The 22,610-nt window shown below is 38.8% G+C and overlaps 3 protein-coding genes across 9 annotated transcripts in view; all 3 read right to left on the reverse strand.

The window, feature by feature from the left end:
• smurf2 (SMAD specific E3 ubiquitin protein ligase 2) overlaps positions 1 to 3,309 on the reverse strand; it is a 119,479-nt gene extending 116,170 nt beyond the window's left edge. Inside the window, exon 1 of the mRNA XM_057860979.1 lies at positions 2,798 to 3,309. Within this exon, the coding sequence (XP_057716962.1) occupies positions 2,798 to 2,849 (52 nt within the window). The 5' untranslated portion in view covers positions 2,850 to 3,309. The remainder of the gene's footprint in view (positions 1 to 2,797) is intronic.
• A 2,279-nt stretch (positions 3,310 to 5,588) lies between these two features.
• kpna2 (karyopherin alpha 2 (RAG cohort 1, importin alpha 1)) lies at positions 5,589 to 13,024 on the reverse strand. The gene is made up of 11 exons (XM_057861264.1): positions 12,962 to 13,024; positions 12,620 to 12,723; positions 12,391 to 12,531; positions 9,937 to 10,025; positions 9,577 to 9,845; positions 9,394 to 9,488; positions 6,969 to 7,232; positions 6,431 to 6,664; positions 6,138 to 6,320; positions 5,886 to 6,035; positions 5,589 to 5,815 (listed from the first exon to the last, which is right to left on the reverse strand). Exons 2-11 carry the CDS (start codon positions 12,674 to 12,676, stop codon positions 5,726 to 5,728), a joined length of 1,572 nt encoding a protein of 523 aa, XP_057717247.1. The 5' UTR covers positions 12,677 to 12,723; positions 12,962 to 13,024; the 3' UTR covers positions 5,589 to 5,725.
• Positions 13,025 to 15,314: 2,290 nt separating this feature from the next.
• bptf (bromodomain PHD finger transcription factor) overlaps positions 15,315 to 22,610 on the reverse strand; it is a 45,210-nt gene continuing 37,914 nt past the window's right edge. For 4 of the 7 annotated variants that reach the window (XM_057861259.1, XM_057861257.1, XM_057861258.1 and 1 more), the window contains exons 24-31: positions 21,960 to 22,042; positions 21,648 to 21,873; positions 20,925 to 21,472; positions 20,658 to 20,834; positions 20,383 to 20,575; positions 17,452 to 17,536; positions 17,088 to 17,274; positions 15,315 to 16,074 (exon numbers count right to left, since the gene is read on the reverse strand). In XM_057861259.1, coding sequence (XP_057717242.1) covers positions 16,038 to 16,074; positions 17,088 to 17,274; positions 17,452 to 17,536; positions 20,383 to 20,575; positions 20,658 to 20,834; positions 20,925 to 21,472; positions 21,648 to 21,873; positions 21,960 to 22,042 — 1,536 coding nt within the window. In that variant the 3' untranslated portion in view covers positions 15,315 to 16,037. Of the gene's footprint in view, positions 16,763 to 17,087; positions 17,275 to 17,451; positions 17,537 to 20,382; positions 20,576 to 20,657; positions 20,835 to 20,924; positions 21,473 to 21,647; positions 21,874 to 21,959; positions 22,043 to 22,610 lie in introns of all 7 variants that reach the window. The other 3 variants (XM_057861262.1, XM_057861261.1, XM_057861260.1) reach the window with 2 other exon arrangements.

The raw sequence follows: 22,610 nt of genomic DNA on the forward strand, positions 1-22,610 counted from the left end.
ATTTCGATGACCCTCTTAAACCACTGAAATGAAAAGAAAACTGTTTTGGTACAGTTATTTATATAACACATACAAAAACTGATTTTTATTCAAAATTGTTTTTTTTCAATGATTTGCAAAATAAAAGTTAACAGAAACAGCAATAACCCCAAGCTCCATCTCCTAATTTTTATTTTCCCTCATTTCCTCACATACTAAATGCCAAATCTCAATTTTAACTACTTAAGAACATATATATATATATATATAACGTATATAAAAATTGAAGTTAATGTAAACATTTACTTTTGCTTTCTTTTTTTAAAAATAATAAAGATACAGTATAAGCAGCATAATTCAGAAAAATAAGTACAAATGACTTATATCATGCAGAGTGACATGGAATATATTTTGAAACATTGACTTTTTTAAATCATAAGGTAATGAATAAGTAGCCTAACATAAATGAACAAATAAAAGTCCAAAGTGCACACTGACAGCTAAGATGTTCAGAATCTCCCCATCAGAGCAAATAAAACTAAATATGATAAGCCTCCTCAACTCTTTCCTTGCTCTTAAAGATTTGATCCATTTTCTGTTGCATTGCCCTTTTTTTGTCGCATCAATTTTTTTTTTTTTTTTTTTGCTGTTCCAGAAAACATGCACATTTGAACCAATCAGCGCTAATTATCTCTGCTGATCACATGTCAGTATGTCAGCCAATTGAACGGATAAATGAGTCCAGGCGTTTTGCTTTGCTGCGTGCTTTGGCATATTGACGTGACTCATCATCGTCAGACTCGGATAACTGCAGCAGCTGGGGAAACCTCCATGCCGTCCGTGGAATAAAGTAAATAATAAATATCGGTGGAAACGGATTACGCTTCACAAGCACTTTATTGTGCTCGTTGTTAACACTTTTGTATGTAAATCTGATGTTAGTAGGTAGATGAAATGCATGTCTGGCAGCTTAGCATTTTTTTTACAAAGCGATAGTTGCAGTCATAGTTTTGGAATCAAAAGCACCGTGTGCAGCATTCTATGGGGCGCCGTTTGTAAAGCAGCAAATGCTGAAAGTTACGACGACATTTTCTCACATTTAATGCAGCAGTTTTTAAAATGTGTGAACATTTTAGTCACTTTTTGTTTTGCACATTTAATTTAAATCTTAAATTTAAATCTTAAATCTAAATCTTAAACCTTAAATCTTAAATCTAAATCCTTAATGTAAACGTTAAATCTCAATCCTAAATATCTTAAATATAAATCTTATATTTAAAATGTAGATCTTAAATATATATCTTAAATGTAAATCTTAAATCGAAATCTTGAAATGGGTAAAACTAAATATTTAGCTAATATGCAAACACAGTCTGAGCTGCTCCAACTTTTATTCATTTATTTTTTTACTTCCGGTCACCAGTCATATGAATTTACATGTTACATAAATATTTAGTTCTACCCGTTTCAAGATTTAGGATTTACATTTAACAATTACAATTTAGATTTGAGATTTATATTTAAGATTTACATTTAGGATATAAAGTTAAGATGTAGATTTAAGACATATTTAAAATGTAGATTTAACATTTAGATTTAACATTTAGATTTAAGATTCATATTGAAGACTTATATTTAAGATTTAGATTTAACATTTAGATTTAGGATTTAGATTTAACATTTAGATTTAAGATTTATATTCAAGACATATTTAAGATTTATATTCAAGACTTATATTTAAGATTAATATTCAAGATTTAGATTTAACATTTAGATTAAGAATTTAGATTTAAGATATATATGTAAGATTTACATTTAAGATTTAGATTAAAGATTTAAATTAGTTCTGGACTTAAATATTTAAGCCTAATACTTGTTATTTAAAAATAAATATCTAAATTGCTAAATAATATCGTAAATGTGCAATAAAAGTGACTCTAAAATTTTCACACCACATTTTAAACATTGATGCGGCGCTAAATGTGAGAAAATTTTGTCGTAATTTTCAGCATGTGATGCTTTACAAACGGCGCCCCATAGCATTCAGGCCCTGAATCTTATACCGGAACTGCGTTCCTGCCCTGAATCTTATACCGGAACTGCGTTCCTGACCGTTCTGGCCCACTTTCACCCCTGCATGTAAGCAATAGAGAATATTATCGTTTTGATTAAAATCTGTATATTCAGTAGGCTACATACGTTTCCGAAGCCATTTTACACTCCAACATACATTTCAAAAGTCTACGTAGAAAACATTAAGGTCCGAGGGTTACAAGAATAGACAACTTGTGATTAATATGCCACATTTACACACTTATTGTTTAGACTCAGCCGGCAACGGGCTAAACTAGCGAGCTAACCACAGCCTGCTAGTCCAACTTTAAATGAGCTTGTCTGACAGACAGCCCGACTGCACTTGAGACGGTGACAAAAAGATGTATACATTTATAACTCATATCGTCACATTTCTACCAAACAACGACGTCCTTAACTACTTCTACTCCGGGACCAGACTTTGGTCGGACTGGTTAAGTGCCAACAGTTACCATTTAACAATTAGGAACTTTTTTTCTCCAAATGTAGAGACAAAAAAGCGGCAGAATATCAGAAGTGCTATAACATTCAGCTGATTTTAAATGCAAGTGGCTAGCAAATGGGCAGACGTGGATATGAAGGAAGAGCGAAGCGGCGATGAGCCAACTCCGTGGCCCATGGGAACTGTTCCTCCTATCCAGGAAATACACTGAGCCCTCCTAGCTAGTGTGCGACGGAATAGAAGCATTACTTCGAGGGGTCTTAAAACGAAATCGTTTGCTACCTGTTAATCGCAGCTTGACGGGCCCATTCCGCCGAACTCCTTGGTTAGACATCACCTCTTTGTTCCAGCCTTGACGACGCGTACAAAAGGAGTCGTTAGGTGGGGGAGAAAGAGCGAGATTTATCAGTCTCTCCGCCAGTTTTAGACAATAATGCAATCAAGGCATATTGGCCCGGATGTGGACAGAAGTGCCATTGCAAAAATGAGGAGAGGGTAAAAAAATTAAAATAAAGAAATGGTGAATGGAGCGCTATTTAATTTCGGGAGATGAGTTTTTCTTGAGGCGGTGTTACATCCTGGGAGCCGTCCTCTCCTCTCCTCTGGCGGGGAGTGGAAGTGTGGAGTCCTCCGGCGTGTATCCCATTTGAGGAGGCTGCCCCTGCCTCTGCCTCGGCTGCAGGGAGCTGACCAGTGACGACAAGACTCCAAACATTTCCCCTCACATGTGGCACACAACACCTCCAACCTTCTCTCTACCTCACACCCACCCCTTGAGTATGTCCTCAAGGTTGGCGATTCCCGGTTTACTGTCGCTTTAAGAGCGCACGGTCACCTTCCCGCCCCCTTTGTGTTGATCACGTTGGAATTTGATTAATTATTACAAATTGATGTGTAGATAAACGTGTACAGATGTTTCTTTTTCCTTTTAGCATTTTAGGAGTATATACCCAAGCCCCCCCCCCTGGGGGGGGGGGGGGGGGGGGGGCACGTGGGAGCAACCGTTTATGTTGTCCCGGGCCTCAGGACCACAGGGAAGACCACAGGTTTGGTCTCAACATTGGTAGGGACGATAATACAGCATAACCCACATGTACACTTATTGCTGGGGACAGGACATTAATAAGACCAAACAGATTACTGAATGGGGTCAGGGCTACATTTTTCACAAATATAAACCCAATTAATTGATAGGCTGAATGATCAATCCAAAATAAATCTGTATTGATTTATACTAACTTTTACATGTATTGGACTATTGGTTCGATTCAACCCCTTTTTTTTTTTTTTTTTCAAAAACTACTAAAGAAACATTTTGAAAACTTCCAGAATAAATGTCTGGGTTTTATTAGCAAATTTAAATTGCAATATTTGGACATTGCTTATATTAACATACACAAAAAATACATACAATACATACTTAACTATTCAGGAATGCAAAAAAAAAAAAAAAAAAAAAAAAAACATTTGTCTTAATACCACTCAACATTGTCTAAATGAATAAATATAACTGAAAACCCTTAGCCTTGGAATAAGAAAAATAAATAAAAATGCAACCTTCCTCCCATTAGGTAGAGCATTTGAAAGAAATTGAATAAAGCCTGTAAATTAAGGGCAAACCAGTCCAAAACCTGGTCTATAATGTCACTTTCCTTAGATTTAGTTAGCGTACAAAATAAGGCTCTGCATTTCTTACTAGGGTTCGATTGAACCCGTTAACAACCACTGCTCTAGAGTATGTTAAATATAAATGCTGCTTTTCATGTTTAAAATGGCTTTTCAAAAAAGTGATTGATGATGTATTGCATCCTTACTTGCACACAGTATGATTAAATACTAATTGTTACAAACTTTACTGGTTCATCTTTGCTTTACCGCCACATGCAGGATAATCTGCATATTTCCTTGTTGACCAAAACAAACACTGAACAAAGATGGCAGCGACACTTGGCACCTGAGGGGCATGTGGCCCCTTAGTCCTAGTTTCAGAAAAAATCCTGAACCACCACTGTTTATAGGTAACATGTACACGGTTTAGTATTTTGTGGGTACACCTATAGATAACTGTTGAGTACAAACGAGCAAATTGTACCCACAGATTATATTAGGTACAAATTAACTATGAAAAGTATTTTTCTACCATGGCACCATATAATACAGTTTAAGATTTACATACTGTATATAATATATTGTCCATGGTTTTGATAATTGCTTCTAAAATGTTGGTAAAATGTTGCATGGCACCTCATACTGATACTGCCATGGCATACATGTATTTTCCCAAAATTCATATTTTTTAATGATTTATAGGGCTGGTAGCCATTTTTAATAATTAAAAAAAGAATTCAAATCCTGTTATCCTCAATTGTTGAGTCAGGTATGGCAATATTATCATTTGGTTGGGGAAAAAATACCCTATATGACCCCACACGTCGTTTACATAGTTCATCTTTGCAATTTTAGATATTTTATACATTTATGAAAAAAGATTAAATTTTGTTATGAAATAGAAATATACTGTAGAGCGTTATTAGTGGCCATAAGCAATTGATTTTAAAATAATTATTGCCCCCCGACAACAATACAAGTCCAATTTATTTAACTACGACTAGTGGTTGTGAATTTTTTAGTGCCACTGACTGCGCTTAGACGTGCAATCGATTTCCAATGGGGGTTTTGGCAGCGATCATTTGCCGCCATCCTCTTCCAGTCAAAATGGATTAGACTTCTAGTGCCCACAACAGCACCCAATGCCCAATAAAGGGTTAAGTGGAAGTTTGAATCATAACAAATTTGAAATTTTAAAAGAACAAGTCAGCGTGACCTGACTGCAGTACTCTAATAACAGGATATGTGATCATCTCTCTGGCCCCACCTTGTGCCTTAAATTTGAATTGCCACAACGGCGTGACAAGGTGTCAATTGTCAGGCATTCATAGGCCCACTGCAGTCCACGATAAAGCTTATGTCTACATATTAAGAGCACATTAATCAAATTTGAAAAGAAACCATCATCAGCCATTGTGAAAGTTAATCTAAATTTGATCTACTGTTAAAAAAAATAAACCCTGCACTCAGACAGTCAACTTTATTTACATCAACTGTTTAAAACAGTATGTACATTACATACAACCGTAGGCCATAGAACAGCACTTTGACATGAACAAGGACAAACCGTAGAGGTGAGGATGCATAGCAGCAGAGTATCTCTTAGAAATTGAAAGTGCTTTGGTTTTCATTTATTTGAAATTCATAACCATCAGCGGTTGCTTCTGGAGCAACAGTCTGCAACTCTTCTTCCTAGGAATTCAAATAAAAGTAAAAATTAGAACATTCAAAGGCAAAAAGAGACACCCCCCCCCCCACCTACCTCTCCTGAGAAATACTTCTCAATAAGGTTAAGGGCTGCTCTGTAGATTGTCTCATTTTCATGAGACTGTAGAGCTTCAATACGATCCAGTCCACCACATTCCTCAATCATCAGAGCCAACTTTTCTGACTCCCCTATTTTGTCACCAGCCTAAAAAGAATTTGAAAACATGTAAACTTTAGAGATTGCTTTCAAAATAAATAAATAAATAAATATATTAAAAAATATGTATAAAAATATTTTTCATCTTACCAAAAATATATTGTTGATGGCATCCAAGATGACAAGAACAGTCTTGCTGTCCTTTGAGGACAGTAGATTGAGCAGAGGCTCAAGCACGTTACAACGCACCAGGCACACTACTTGGTCCACAGTGCCACCGCTGGTGAAGTTTGTCACAGCCCACACTGCCTCCTTCTGGGTTTTGTAGTCACCCTGTGGAAAAGTTCGGGGGGTTGAACGCAAGTGAGTGAAGGGCACATCCCATGGTAGGTGTTTGAACCGTATTTTTTTAAATAAAAAAATAAAGCAAAATCATGGCATACCCTCACAAGCACGTTGACCAAATGCGGAATGAGGCCGGCGTCTATGACTTCCTGGATTTGGGTGTTTTTTCCCGCTGTGATGTTAGATAATGCCCAGGCAGCCTCCTTCTGAATGTTGGCCTTGTTGTGGCACAGTAGTGGCGCAAACATCCCCAGGGCTCCGGCATCAAGCACAGTCTGAGTCTGCTCATCTGTACCGGTCACAACATTACCGATGGCACGCAGAGATGGGGTCTGCGGGTAAAAAAAATTAATCACTTTAATAAATTTTCAACAGTGGTGTCAGACCGCACAGAGAACTGAAAAACACTGCCAAAACATTTGGGTACTTTGCTTTCGGCTAAAATTATTTTCAAAAAGAATAGGCAAAACTGAAAAGTCTACAAGTAGAACTGGCTCATCTGCAACGATGGGCACTGATTTTCACTAAAAAATAATTTTAAATAATTTCTACGATCGTCCATTGAAATATTACTGTGAAGTTGGTGCCAAAAAATAAAGACTGGGCAGCCAGTTTAAATGCCATTGCAATTCTTACCAGCACAGACAGTTCTCCGCTGCCAAGAAGTTCAACCATACGGGGCACCAGGCCCGCTTGCACCACCACTTCAATACGATCATTAGATCCATCGGTCAGGTACGAAACCCCCCAGCAGGCGTCTGCCAACACTTCTTTGTCGTGGTGGTGAAGGAGGCGTATGAGAGCAGGTAAGAGCTGCTGGACTGCAATCATAGGAGGCGAAGGGTTCTTGTTCCGGCAGAGATTGGACACGGTCCAGGTCACATTTCTTAAGTAGCCGGGCTGGGAAAGGGATTAAAGACATGTTTTGCATTTAGTGTTCTCCTCAGAGCTACAAAAGAAATAACTGCTGTTAATATATATATTAACAAAAAAAAACAACAACAAAAAAAAAGACTCGCCCTGAATTAGTGTATTAATTAGGGGTGCCCCCAATAATGTGATCGGAAATCGGGACGGAATCTGATGAAAAGGATCTGGTTTTTAATTTATTTAACAAATAAAAATATTTTAATATACTTTTAAGGACTAAGAAGTAAAACATTTTTTAAAAATCCAGAAATGCAATGGAATTGCCAAAAGAAAGAATACACGTTTTATACTCCTCAACACTGTTTTGTTTAAATATCCAGTATTAGCAGATTCTCAAAATCAGACGAGTCGGGTGCAAAAATATGCGATCGAGAAATTCCTGGTAACAATCATTCTGGGCACTTTCGGTTACTGTACAGAGTGACTAATGGATGAAATTTGGACCGAAACCGATACGATTTTAAAAACGACATCTTTCTCAGTCTTTTGGGTTCTTAAACCTGACCCGCTGTGGCAAATTGTTTGTAACGCTCAAGAGAAAGACGGCACCTTCATCATTGAGTCTTGTTTAATTAAGTGGGAAAAACAAAACATTTCATTTTCCCCAAATTGGGGTGTTCCAAAATGTTTGACCCCATTTCGTAGGCCAGTAATTTTGACAATTTTCGTTGGAATTACCTAAAATTTTCACAGCTTGTGTAGAAACGTTTCAAGTTTTTGTGTGTAACGTTTGCCATTTCTATCTTTTCACCTTAAGAAATGCTGTTCACGTCAAAAGAAAAAGGTATTTTGCGTATTATGCTCGGACCTGTCACCGAAGACAGTGCAGCGTGCCTTCACAAATTTTGCAAAGAAAGCGTCAACTAACAACAAAACAATTACAGCTGCACTGGAAACTTACCGAAGACATGCTACAGTGAGTTTGGCACGAGCTCGAATACAGACTCGCATGTTGCAGAGTCGCAGCCGGCGCTCACATTGAACATTTATGAAAATCTGTCACAGAACCAACAACTATTTGTACTCTTTGTAAATTTAACCAATAAAACTTATTACCTTCAACATGAAGTGTAATTTAGTTTCATTAAGATGCATCAGGTAGTTTCTGAGATATGGGCATTTTGAATGAGGTCAACCATTTTGGAACACTCTGTATAATAGTGGCAAAAATCTTAAAAGCCAATATTTACCTCAAGTAGACAAACTAGCCATTGTCAGACATTTTTAAATGCCAATACTGTTTTAGCTAATTGAAAGAGTATCTGATTGTCCCACCTAATTAGTTCTTCATGCATTGGCTACCCACTTTGCTACAGGCTATGAAAGAAACCATCTTTAATAGACCCCTGACGTAAAGCTCGTTTTTTGCAGTTAAGGCCCCCTGTGAAAATCTGAAATGGAGTTCATGTGGAGCTTATTTAGATTATTTAATATAACTTTTTGTTCAATGTATTTTTTCCCCAGAGTTAACACAATTGGGGGGAAAAAAAACGGGCTTGCATTTATTTTAATGGTTTTTAAGTACCGCAAATGATATATATATGGCGGAAAATGCAGACAAGGCTGAAAAAGCAGTTTCTGCTCCTGCACCCCTCTTTAAAATAAACTGCTGAATTTTAAGCCAAACGGACTTGTGTTTGATAGAATATGTCTAAGGTGCCACAGCAGTTTCATGACGCTTTAAGCCCTCCGAACTCTAAGTTTTCCGTTTTACCCTGGAGACCCCTGTTTACAGACACCGCGCAACCGCTCCCCCCCCGTCCAACCAAGCCATAAAAACAATTATATTATTCAAAATGTCTGATTTTTAGCTTAGAATCATTAACTGATGTCTAATATTTAGTATTAAAAAGACTTCTACTTTTGCACTTTCCCTGATATTTTAGATATATATATATATATATATATATACATAAAGGATTTAGCGCATGGATCAGCATATACGTGCTGTACTCTCATAGCATAACTGACGTCAAGTTAGTCACCTAACAGTTATGCTCGTAAATGTTTTTTTTTTTTTTTTTTAAATTTCATAATTGTTTCACCAAGCACAAAAAGATGATTTAATGTAAGTGTTGTCTTTTGCTGTAAACAGTCTTGTCGTGACCAACTGAAGGAGGCAAGCACTTACACCTAATACAGAGAGGTCAGGCACAGCTAGTAGATTGAGCAGGGCAGCCACAGCTCCATGCTTGATCACCTTGTCCCTCAGTGCCGAGCCGTCACCTAAACATTATATTGATCAAGTTATATTATACGCCCAATTCAAATGGCAACAGCCGTTTACTAGCTGAAAGTGAAATGTTAAAATTACCTGCAATATTTCCAAGAGCCCAGACAGCTTGCTCACTGATGTGCTGGTGGGGGGATGTGACCAGATTAATGAAAGCAGGAATGGCCCCTCCCTGCACCACAGCATTCGTCTGGTCTGACGTGCCAGAGGCGATGTTGGTCAACGCCCAGGACGATTCAAATTGGATGGGAGGGCAGTCAGACAGTCCCAAAAAGGCCACAAACTTGGGGATCAGTCCAGCACTAATTATATCGTCAATAGGGGGATGCCTCTCCCGGGAGAGCAATTTTCTGCATTCAAAATACATAAAAGATGAGGACAATGGAAATGTATCAGCAACTAAAATACCAAAAGTGAATAAATTACCATTTTTAGCCTTACCGTGCTGCCTGTGTTGCCTGCAGCTGTGATTCGATGTTACCACTGTTGATTCCAGTGAGAATCTCTGCAACAGTCCACTGGCTGGAAGTCTTCATTGGCAAGAATGTACAGTATATAGATATAATTAGATAACATTCAGTACAGTATAACAAGCCCCTTTTTCTGAATATGTTGCCATTTGTATACATCAGGTAATCTTTATTGTAGGGCTGTCCCAATCCGATCGCACCATTTTTCAGAGGATCGGAATCGGGTGAAAAGAATCGGGCTTTTAAATGAAAAATTACATATTTTGTTTGTTAGCTTCATGCTCGTACAGCACCATAGCTATGGAGGACCGGCAGTGCAAAAAAAACAAACAAAAATTATGAAATTGTCATTAAAATGAGTCAATTTTTATTCCAACATTTCATCATTTCTTCCACTTTCTATTATTTCATTCTTGCACTCTTGTTCCCCTTGATCCCCATGAAATAATTCTATCCGTCACTGGCTAATCAAACTGTCGGCAGGCGTGTCGTGGACTAGGCGGGGTTTTGATCGAGTCAAGATTGCTCATTCCTTGCCAACATGGCCAGCATTGTGGAGGCTGGCCTGACCGCAGCAATAAACTAAACCGCTGTTTTGTCAGCCACGTGCTCAGGGTCCGAATTTCCTGCGTCAACCTTTTCTGCTAACCAAAGAGCTCATGCAGAACCTCAGGAATTGCTGCCATGTTGGGAAGGAAAGCCGCGATCAACTCAAAGCCTACCTAGTTCGCACCCTCCCACAGAGTTTGACGTGCCAATGACATAAGATTATTTCATGCAGTACAAGGCGAATGAAAGAGCAAGAATTAAATACGGAAATAAATAAAAGCTTAAGTAAAAATGGAAATGTTGAAATAAATAAATGTCAAAAAAGATAAATGTTGAGAAACATTTTTAATATAGAAATATCTATTAAATAAAAAGTGAAATATATAAATTGAAATAGGGAAACAAACATTGAAGTAGAAGCATCTTAAGGACAAATTTAAAGATATTGAATTGTGTATTGTAGGGCTGCAGCCATCGATTATTTTAGTAGTCGATTAATCGATGAACTAGTTAGTTTGAATAATCGAGTAATCGGATAAGGAACATGAAAAATTAAAATACCTGCGCCTCAAACAGTATTTAAAAAAAAAATAAAATAAGGATTCATGTACAACAAAAGAACAATTGGCTAACTTACATAGCAAAAGTCCGCTAGCTCAAAGGCTATATAACAGACTTTTTTTTTTTTTTTTTTTTTTAAACAATTGTCTTAACAAATGGTTCAGACAAATATTCCGACAAAAAACTGCTAAATATACCTATGAACTAAATAACGAATGCATTAAAAAATATTACCGGTAGCTCAAACAAAAACTTTGCTTATGTTGGTATTAACATGGAGCGGCTGGATTCAGCCATGTCAAATGAAGCAGACTAGAGGGCAGTGTATCCACCCAAATCAAAACAAAATACAAACACTCTCAAAATTAACCATTAGAACACCACTTTAACTAAACAAATACTCAAAGCGACAAAATTTAATTTGAATTTTTCCTTAATCGAATACTCGAGTTAATCGATTAATCGTTGCAGCACTAGTGTATTTGATTTTTGCACTCTTGACTCAGCGGCGTGAGTGGATTTGAGTGTACTCACTCAATGACAATGTCATTTAATAAAAGACAAGCATTTTTCTAAATTAGTATCGTTTGAAAATAATTCACATTATGAAGGTGGCACAGTAACATGTTGGAACTTATTCTTTTCGGTATCGTATTCTCAAAAGCAGGTGAATCGGGATGCAAAAATATCCGATCGGGACATCCCTAATTGATTGTGTAGGTTGTTAGCGCGTTCAGTGCCATTGATGGTGACCGACATTCAGTCATGTAGTTTGTCACGAGTAGACATCCAATCTATTTGAACTGGGAAGGCTGTTCATTCGCTTATTTTAGTGCTTTTGTTATTTGGACTTAATTGTGACCTATGTTCCATCTTGTTTTCATTACTGTAGATCTGCTCTTTTTAGTACAAAGTTAAGTTACCTGATTGTAAATTCTATATTTCTAACAGTCAATGAGATATATTGACTGTTATATATTAAGGGATAGCAAAGGTGACAATATTTGGAGTAAATATTTTTTGGACTGAGGGACATAGGGTAATTTGATCTTCAGACACAATATAGAATCAATACTGTTAGTGACAATTAAAACGAACCAGCACCCAATTTGAGGGAAATGCACATAACATGTTCAAAAGTCATTTAATATGCAATTGTCACCCAACTACGTTTGTATTTGCAGCCATTGTTAGCAATAGACGTCCAATCCATTTTTTGGACGTCTGTCACCGTCACTGACTGCCAATGAGTCAAGTAATTGTTCTCTTCTATACATTGAAAGGAATACACGTTGTTAAAGACGACTTTGCTTACCTGGCCGTTTTGATTTTTCTCTTGAAGTGGAGATGTAGCCTCTTCTGGAAACGCAGCCACGTTCCTTCTTTTGAACATTTGATCATCTTTCTTGGCCTTTCGAAGCTCGACGTTCACTTCCACCCTCCTTCGTCGAAGCTCCTGTGAAAAGTTTTGTACACAAACCCAAAAATGTCACGAACGCGCCTCGTTGGCCTAGTGAGCTATCGAGTTGACTTTTGCCACTTACATTGACATCTTTGCCTTTGTTCTTGAACCTGTTCAAACGGGCGACGTTCTCGGACATTTTCAACAATGTCAATAAAGCAAGGCGGCAGTGAGAAAAATTAGTTCCTGCCGTAGAGAAATGAAAGTTAGCCTACATACAATTGGCGACGCCTCGTGACACTTAAGCATGACGACAGAACACGTATCAAGCAGAACATTTGACCGATTAAACAATATTACCAGGAGTGAACATTTATGAAGCAACATATAAACTATAGAGAAAATTAAAAAGCAAGGGAAAAAAACTCCAAAATTGAAAAGAAAACCCCCAAAAAACCGAGCAGACAAGAATGTAGTGACTCACCTGCTTCTAGCAAAATGGTTCAAACTGTGTAGAAAGTGACGCAGAGACCTTTAAATTCTTGTGGCAACGCATTCTGATAGGGCTATTTGAGCACAAGCATCCAGTCGCCTCACCTGATTGGACGGTTTGAAAAGAAACAACAACCGCGAAGGAAGTTGTCATTATCCAAATTCTCGCGAGAGCTATAAACGTGGTAAATGTGGCCACGTTACCGTTATAAGAGTCTCGACGCTTATTTTCATTTCATTCAAAAACATATACTATTTGTTCTTGGTGTGTCAGGTAGTTCTCATTAAGTTTTCTTTGTCGTGCTTTTTTTTTTTTAAATTAATCTTTATCGGAGTTTCTCGTGCCACTGCGTTTTTTTTTGTTTGTTTGTTTTTTACACAGGGGTTTACAGTCGTTCTCGTTTTAAATCATTATTCAATTGTATTCACCTTACATCCGCTTATTTTACTAGATCCTTAAATTTCTGTATTTACAAAAAATAATCCTAAACAATTATTGAATTCAATACAGAATTAGTCAATACATTTTGACCAATTTTATGAAAGAAAAAAGTGACGATTAAGGAACTCTTGGAAATTTAACACCTATTTTGCAATCATATTTCCACTGCTGGTTTGGAATATAATTATTATTCTGACAATCAGCTGAAACGTATGAACCAAAAAGACTGGCATATGGTTTGTAATTTGAGTAATTATAAAACATTTAGTATACATAAACGCAAGCCTGTTGACGGAGGTGGGGGTGGGCAGGTCAGGACCATAGGGGCCCCTGAATGACCCTTAATTTATTTTACTTTACATTCACATATTTTATTTAAATCATTGTCTGATTATACATTATGTTCTACTCAATATATACTTAAAAACTTTAACATATTAAATATTTCAAATATATATTTTTCGCTTTTTTTGCACAACGCCCCCAGCTCCCTCTGTCTTAGCAGAGAATGGTTTGATCCCACTCTGGCACATTCATACACTAAGTACATGCCCTGAAGCGGGAAATTAAAATCTGTCATTGTTATAAACTCTAAACATGACGAATCGTCATAAATCGGGTGCGCAGAAAAGAAAAAAGGAGACCAAGATCATAGAGGTGAACGAGAAAAAAAAGTTTTAAAAAATGGGACAAGACGACAGCTAATTAGGGCTAGAGTTGACTGTTGATGGTGATGTCGGTAAGTTAACAACAGCCGCTAATACTGAACGTTTACATTCACTGTGACCAAAGCCCGATTCGAGTCTGTCACCGGCCACTTGTAGTCTATTGAGCTGCAGTATGACAAGACATGCCGCTCGCCTTGGGCCGAGGAGAGAGAAAGTGATGGAAGATCAGGGATATGTTAGTCTGTCAGGAACAGATGCGCGAAGCTGAACAGACTGGGGTCCTGCGGCTGGATTAATCTTGGGTTAACAACCTAGCCATGCTCTCCATTGAGCGTGAGCTTGCTCAAAAACTGCATTTCACTGATGTTATAAATGACTTTGCTGTCAAAAAAATATAAGCGCATCATTGTTTGAGGGCTTGATAACGCCAGGGATGTGGAGGGGGCAGGCACAGGATGTTTAGTTATTCTGTTTTGTTGCTTAGCAAGCAGGAATAGCACTCTCAGTTGTATTGTATTGTAGCCTACATGTGAAAATAGATGGAAATTATTTGTTTATATTGTGTCACAACACATTGCCACCCAATTCTTTTAAACTGGAAGGACTGATTGTGAATACTATTTTGAGTCGTTTCAGTGCCATTGATGGTTCCAGACGTCCAAACCATTTTGACTGGGGCGAATGTACGTTCATTCGCCCTTCTCAGTCAAAATGGATTGGATGTCTAGTGCTGTGAATTCTATGAAAGGTTAATAAACCCTAACACTTTTAAAAATATTAATAATAATAATAATACATATACCTTGGGGCTGAAAGTAATAATTCTATATTTGGAAAAACTGCTTTGAGAGCACTTTTCAGTCTGACCTCTAATGATTACACCAGCCTTTCAAAAAGAGTTGATCAGGTGATTAATTGTGGACTGTTGACTCTTGCTCCACTGCTTTTAAAGGCAACACATCCGTTGTGCCTGCATCAAGTGAAATGTTTTCAGCTTCCAGGAATTGTACTCACATCCTTTAAACACAAAGCAACAGTGGCTTGATGAATGTTATTCCAACTGTTAATTCCAATGGTGTTAGCAGTAAGCTTAGAATTGTATTAATGTTTTTGCTGTTGTTTCAGAAGACATACAGAATTGTTGAGAATATGTTCACCAAGCTATTCTTTATGCACATCTGTGATAATTTCATGGTAATGTTAGTTGCAAAAATAGGAAACGTCAATATTTCAACATTTTATTAACTTTCATATACATCCATATTTTCTTGGCTGTGATACAAAAAACAAACAAGTCAAAACTTGACTTGTTTTTTTTTAATTCGTTTTTTTTTTTTTTTTTTTTTAACAAACAGAGCAGAAACCTTCAAATACACAGATTCATCATTCTTAAGTCAGTCACTATTGCAGAGCAAGGTAAAGAGCCTAACAAGCATCTACTGTTGTCCGGACATTTAGTACTGAACAGTCTTCTCATGCCACTTCAGCCTGAAAAATAGAAACGGTACAAAAAGGACGTAGATACAACATAATTTTAGTATGCTCAGTAAAACTCAGCCATTGTTTTCAGTTTCCGATTTCTCATTTGGATGGCCAGTGACGATAACAAGAATGACGAAAAGATCCAAAGACGCGATCAAAAAATAAAGTACATGGAAACATAAGAGCTCTTGAGAGTCTTTTCTCTGAGGTAAAGTTCCTGTGAAATGCCAGCTTGTCCGAACAGTTCCGCTTACGAAGACAGGTACAAAAAAAAAAAAAAAAAAAAGGGTCCCTTGGAGCTGAAATGGTGCGCCTGACCAACTCTGTAAAAGCAGCGGTGCTTGGTTGCGCACTTAGAGGAGCACATCCCCAACACAGGGTGGGTGTCACAGAGGGACAGTCGAGAGTCGAGAAAAGCCAAACGTCTTGGCAAGTGCATTTTTATTTTTCCGCACTTGAGCAATGTGCAACGTGCTCTAAGAGGTTGTAGACTGTAGCTTGTTGTTATGAGACCTACAACATGTGGAGAAAGGGCGTAGTTGAGAGACCTTATGTTCTGTTGTTTTGAAATGTGAATAACAATCGCACAAACACAGCGGATGCATGAAAAGGTTCTCTGGAAGATGATCCTACAGCCATGTTGGATGTTGTGGTCGGGAAATGCCTTTTTCCTTAATGACAATTTGTACTGACTACATTATTTTAGGGAGCAGTGGAACAGAATAATGATCAATGTTGATCATGTATTCTCACATAAAGATTATTTGTTTAAAAACAAGATATATTACAACCACTGTACATCATAAAAGTATGTACATTAACCTTAACATACAATATTCAAACCAAGAAGGTGGAGCCAAGTGATACTTCTCATAAATATGTCTGTAATAAAATATGCAACTGGTAAACTCCAACCTTAACCAAGATGTACAGTACATCATAAAATACAAACTGGGTCATTTGTAATTAAAACCGGCCCCAAATTGCTAACTGCTGTGGCAGCTTGTTGACAAAGATTAATAACTTGATGCGGATTGACCAAAAAAAGAGAAAAAAAGCATCCTCATCATTCAACTGATGGTCTAACTTCAACATGGCTGCCACTTTATAGTGATTACTGAACATTCTTGCCCTGAATATTAGAGCGACAAGCATCCAGTCCAGAGTCCAGCTAGACTGGCCCGTTTAAGAATCTGACAATCTGCAAGACAGAAGAAAATGGGATGGCATAAATCAAAAGCATGCAGCAAAGGTGAACAAACCCAGACATGGCGGATGTTGTCAAGAAGCACTTCATGCACATGAAGTCTTGACTTGTGGAGCTCAGTTAACTCATCTTCCGAGCCAAACATAGCAAGGAAAATGTGTATTACTGTGAATTCATGCAAATCAGTAGTACAAACATTTGAAAACCTGAGTTAAAAAGATGCAATAGAGGCAACCGAGCAGTGGAACAGATGCATAACGGAAAGTAAACGAGCATGTTGAAGCTAAGACAAAACCATTCGGGGAGCAGCGAAGTTTACCTGCCAGCTTTGAAACATTTGAGCTTCTGTACAAAGAAGCCTTCCAGCATCTCCGCACACTGAAAGAAGGGCGTGTCATTGGGGTTGTAGTAGCGGCAGTTGTCAAAGATTTTGGTCACGTCAGCCACAAACTCAGTGAGCTTGTGGTAATGCCGCTTTTGTAAACGGCTTTCCATTGTGGAAAAGTCTGCGAGGGAGAATGAGTTCATCAGTATAGTTGAGAAAAAGGCCGTCAATGGCACTGAAAGACGCATATTAACAGCCAGTCCTAGTCCTTAGTTTGTTTTTTTTTTGGCTTTTCAGTTAAAACTATTTCGAGATTGATGCAAAAAGCAAATTATTGACAAAAAATACTTGGTCTTACCCATTGGTTCTTTAATGACGCGATAATAATCGGGTGCATCATGCGGATCCACTGGTTCAAGGAAAGGCCATGCCATCTTGTGTGACTGTTTAAACAGGAATACTAAGATGTTTTAAACAGTACAAAACAGGTTCTTAAGTAAATGTGTTTTGAGATTAGACCCACTGGCTGATGAGCATTTTAGACACTTTTAAAATGATCAAAACGCAAGGTCGTTAGATTCCAGTTAAAATGCTTGCCAACAGAGATCTCGCGAATGGCCAATTAAAGAAGCATGGTTAAAGTGCGTACGACAGGATAAAAAAAAAAAAAGTCTTAAATAGCATTATTATGGGAATTAGAATCATATTTTGGGACAATTTGACTATATACAACAATTTGGCAAAACACATATGACGATGTTTCAGTCTCTCTACTCCAATATTTTTACAGGATATTCTTTTTGTCGAAGTATTTTTCTCCAATTGCTAAATAAATTGTATGGTCATGACAAATAACAGTCTTGTGCTAAATGGAATACGAAATAATAAAAATGCATTTATTCAGTATAACATGTCAAAATTACTCAATAATGGTCAAAACTGTCGACTTCGCCTTTACTGTTGCACCTCTCGAACGATATTTTAGGCCACCGTAGTTAGTCAGGCTTTTGTCATTTCTCCGCCTCAGCTTTGGAGAATGTAAACAAACCAAGAGGCGTGACAGCTAGCCGACATGCTAACCCGAACCGAGTGACATCTCAAAGTCTTATTTTTGCTTTTCGAAGCGAAAAATCACACAAAACTAGCTTGGATCATGTCACGCGTCGGGCTGTTGTCGACTGGCTTTGCCGGTCGGCAAACCGCCCAGCGGCAAGAAAGTTCCAGCTCCTTGCCCTGCTACGGTAGAGGTTAGATTTTGTGCCCGAACCCGAACCCGACTCGACCCCACAATTTGAGCATTCACGTTCGGGTCAGGTCGGGTCGGGCCGCCATGCCGGACTAATAAATTATTTAAAAAAAAAAAAAAAAAAAAAAAAAAAAAAAAATGGAGAGCATGCTCTCTGTATTGCGCTTTTGCTTGTGCGTGTGCACGAACGCCGTGGCGCCGGCCGCTTTTTCTTCTTGTCCTCCCGCTGCACGGCCGAGGCGCCGCCCTCTCCTGTTCCCTCTCCTTGTCAGAGAGGCGCGTCCATGTGAGAACAATATCCCACACACTCAGAAATATGTTTAACAAACTTTCCCAGCGTTATTTCGTTGTGTGAATGATTCGATAATTCTAAAAAAAATATGTAGATTATTTAAACATTAAGAAAACTTGCGTTTTTTTCTGCCAACTCGAAGAAATGAAAATAAATTGCTGCTGCTGCTGCGTTTTTTCCGCGTCACTCAAAAAAAAAAAAAAAAATCGGGTTTTTCGGGCTCGGACCTGCAAATCTAGTTAAGTGATCGAGCTCGGGCCGGGTCGGGCCTCAATACCAGCGGGCCGTGTCGGGTCGGGCTGGATTTTTTAGGCCCAGACTAGGCTCTATGCTACGGACAGGAGAGCTCGCCTGGGAAGCAGCTGGAGAGTACCGCCGGACAAACCGGCCAACGTTGGAGGCGCGCGTAGCTGCCTCATGGTCACCACGAATATGGCGTAAAATAACGCTTTACTACACGGCGAAGACATAAACAGAGAGAGGCTTGCAGTTGTTTTGCAGCTAGCATGGCAGGATATGTCTGAGGCGAACTTCTCTACATGTCAGTCCATGATCAAACGTAAGTAAATAGTCCTTTATTTAAAGAAAGTTTGTAGTGTTTACTTTGTAATCGCTGGATTCGCAGCCAGTTTTAAAACAATGTTGCAATTTCTGATGGGGTTGAAAATTTGACACCGAGCACACGAACAGGGCAATAAGCCGAGCATAGAGGGGTGTGTGCAAACAAGCCGCCAGTCGTCGACCGAGTGGCATTCTGGCCAATCAGCCACAAAATGCAAGCCACCTCCGTATTAAAACGTGTGCCATGATCCCAGTATTTTACATAATACAAAATACGATGTTTATTCACTTCCTCGTAAGTCCAATGGTCCTACAGTAATAGGGCTTGTTTCGGCCAATATCCGTGGTGAACGGGAACTTTTTGAAACCCAAAAAGGCACACACGCCTCTCCCTAGTGCAGCAACAATTTTTCTGCAGCCGTATGGCTGGCATCATGTGAAAAATAAACGAATTAATCCGGAAAATCAGCTGAATCCGCAGTCCATCTATTCTGCATGCTATAAAGCAATGCTGTAATATTAGATGCTGACCCGGGTGACGTCACATTCGCATACGTCCTAAACCCGAGACTGAAGCCGGAAGTCACTCATTTTCATGGCATGGGATTCAAAAATTGAATTTATAAAACGATTGCTTCTACACACATCCAAGCGGTTCATTTCATTCAGGAGCATAAAACACCGCGTGAGATATGAAATAAACATGCTTTTTGTTGTCATACGCACTTTAAACAACATATTAATGAGAATCTGCTGTGCTAAGCAAAAAAGAACAAACATGGCTTATAAAAGATTCAAAAAGATTGCCTCCTCATTCAAGGCATTATCCTGCAAACTTGATAAAAGGACATCAAATATTGTATAAAATAATGCATAAAAAATTGTGGATGGGAACCTCTAATGCAGGGGTGGGCAAACCGGTCCTCGAGGGCCGCAGTGGGTCCTGGTCTTTGTTCCAACTGACCAAGCACAGATAGTTTAACCAATGCGGTTTCAGCAGAAATGAGAAGCACCTGACTGCAATCAACTGATTGCACTTCAGATTGGTGAAAAGGTGTCCTCTTAATGGGTTGCAACAAAAACCCGCACCCACTGCGGCCCTTTGTGGAATAGTTTACCCACCCCTGCTCTAATGCTTTCATAGCATGATAATTCAGTGTACATTTAAGTGTCCAAAGCAGGCTGCATACCTGTAAGGAGCGTAATATTCTTTTCAAGCCTTCATAATCTTTGTCAGTAAGTGGCGTGAAGACGGTCATGGCGTCTTCTGTTGACTGACACTGCGGGCAAACATACACGTCGATGTGATTGGCCTCGCTCTGTAGGATGCCCACACAACGCCCATGGTACCAGTTCTGGCACCGGTCACAACCGATGTAAAACCTGAAAGTGGGTAGTTATGAAAAAAAAAAACTCTTAAAACCAACACCCATTAGAGAAAATAAGTACGAGTAAGAAACCGTACTGTGATTCATCGTATGGTGTCCGACAGATGCAGTAGAGCTCCTCTTTGCTTCCTCCTTCATGGCCCCGTTTACAATCATTACACACAAAGTCCTCTAGCTTCTTCGCTTCCTTCTCAGTGATGCCCACACATGCACCATGGAACCAATTGGAACACAGGTCACACCCTATGTAAAACCTGAGCACAAAGACAGATTATCTTAATGTCATTGGAATCTAATCAACATAAGCAGTTCTTCATTGTAGTGTGCTCTGCTGTACAACTTACTTGGACTCATCGTACGGCGTTTTACAGATACAGTACAATTTATTGTCCTTTTTGTGATCCCTTGAGGTAGAGGAAAGCTGCTTCTTCTTTTTCTTGTGTTTTAGTGAGAAGGGATCTCTGTCTTTGTCTCGTTCCCTTTCCCTGACCTTATCCCTGTCCTGAGGTCGAGTATGCTCTCGTTCTCTCATCCTCTCCTTCTCTCGATCGCGGTCTCTGTCTTTTTCTCTGTCTTTGTACCGATCCCGGTCTTTGTCTCGTTCGCGTTCCCGTTTCTTGTCATGATGCCGCTCCCTATCCCTGTTTCGGTCTTTGCCTCGCTCCTCTTCCCGTTTACGCTTATGCGATGAGGAAGATGGCCCTGCTGTGCGGTTGCTGTGTGAGGAATGTGTTGAGTGTGATGGGCGGGAAGAATGTGTGGAGTGGGAAGAGTGTGAAGAATGCGAGGAGTGGGAAGATGACTTGACAGTTGCTGCCGCGGCCTGGGCGATAGCGGCTCGAGCTTTCTCCTTTTCTTTCTGTAGTTTGGCAATGTCCCGCCTCAGCTCCTCCTGAGCGCAATGAGAAGACACATGTCTGACAAACAGATCTCAATATGTATGCTTTCCCCCAGTGCTTCATAAGCCTGGCAGGCTTTTATTATGCCAAACACAATATACAGCCTAATTATTGGTTTAACCACGAGGTTTAACTTGTTATTCACATAAAAGTTGAAAGCATGCTCACTTGCACTTGCAGCTGAAGGTCTTTATCCAGCAGAGCCCTCTTTTTTAGAATCTCAGCCTTCAGATGCTCTTTGTGCTTGTACAACAATGCAGTCAGCTTGGTTGCATTCTGCTTCGAGCGCTTCAGCTCAACAACTTCCTCCTTCTTTCTTTTCTTGGCTGCTTGCTTCTCATCCTTCTCAATCTTATCCAAAATGTATTTCATCACCTGGTTGCACACTATCATTCTGGAGAAAGGAGACAAGACATTACTGCAAGTGTTCATCGCAAACAATGTTTTAACATAAAATTTGATGAGGATAAAGTGCCAAACCTTTGGTTCTCCTCTCGCTCAGCAGCAGCTAGCGTTTTCCTCTGCTTCAGCTGTTCTGCAGTAACACTTTGCTTTGCTCCCACCTGAAAGTGACAATAGACATAATATCAGTGCAGAACTGTGTTGCAACCAGTGTTGTTAATCTTACTGAAAAAAAGTAATTAATTACAGTTACAAATTACTTCTCCCAAAAAGTAATTGCGTTAGTAACTCAATTACCTGAATGTAAGAATAATTAGTTACTTGGCAAAGTAATTGGTGATAATTACTTTTTTTTTTCCTCAAAAAAAAAAAAAACAAACATTGGCCATACTATGTTAAGTTTTTTTGTGAAGGTTTTTGGTACAATTGGCCTGAGCCCAATTCTTTACCCTAATTTACCCTTCACCCTGCATCAACCGGTAAAAGTTGTTAAAATTGCTCCCATTATTGCATGAGTTCCCTTCTCTCTACTTTCGACAAATGAAAGTTTTAAAACTATTTCATCATTTAAAGATAGATTCAAGTCAAGATTTTGCCGATTTAGAAGTATTTTAGATAAAAAGTTACTTAGGTTCGTTAGGAAGGTTTTCTACAACAGAGCCGTAATAAAAGGTCTACTGCAAAATGTCCCCCACGTCAATCTTAGACAGTTTAGCCTCCTGGACTATG

This window comes from Corythoichthys intestinalis, chromosome 16, assembly GCF_030265065.1.
Source record: "Corythoichthys intestinalis isolate RoL2023-P3 chromosome 16, ASM3026506v1, whole genome shotgun sequence".
Taxonomy (NCBI): Eukaryota; Metazoa; Chordata; class Actinopteri; order Syngnathiformes; family Syngnathidae; genus Corythoichthys; species Corythoichthys intestinalis.

Excerpts from the sequence above, each read along its gene's own strand:
- kpna2 (XM_057861264.1), bottom strand. The coding sequence starts at position 12,676 with ATGTCCGAGAACGTCGCCCGTTTGAACAGGTTCAAGAACAAAGGCAAA. Across the intron at positions 12,532-12,619 it reads ACAAAGGCAAAGATGTCAAT|GAGCTTCGACGAAGGAGGGT; the intron begins GTAAGTGGCAAA and ends AACTTTTCACAG. Across the intron at positions 10,026-12,390 it reads AGAAAAATCAAAACGGCCAG|ACTTCCAGCCAGTGGACTGT; the intron begins GTAAGCAAAGTC and ends TTGCCAATGAAG.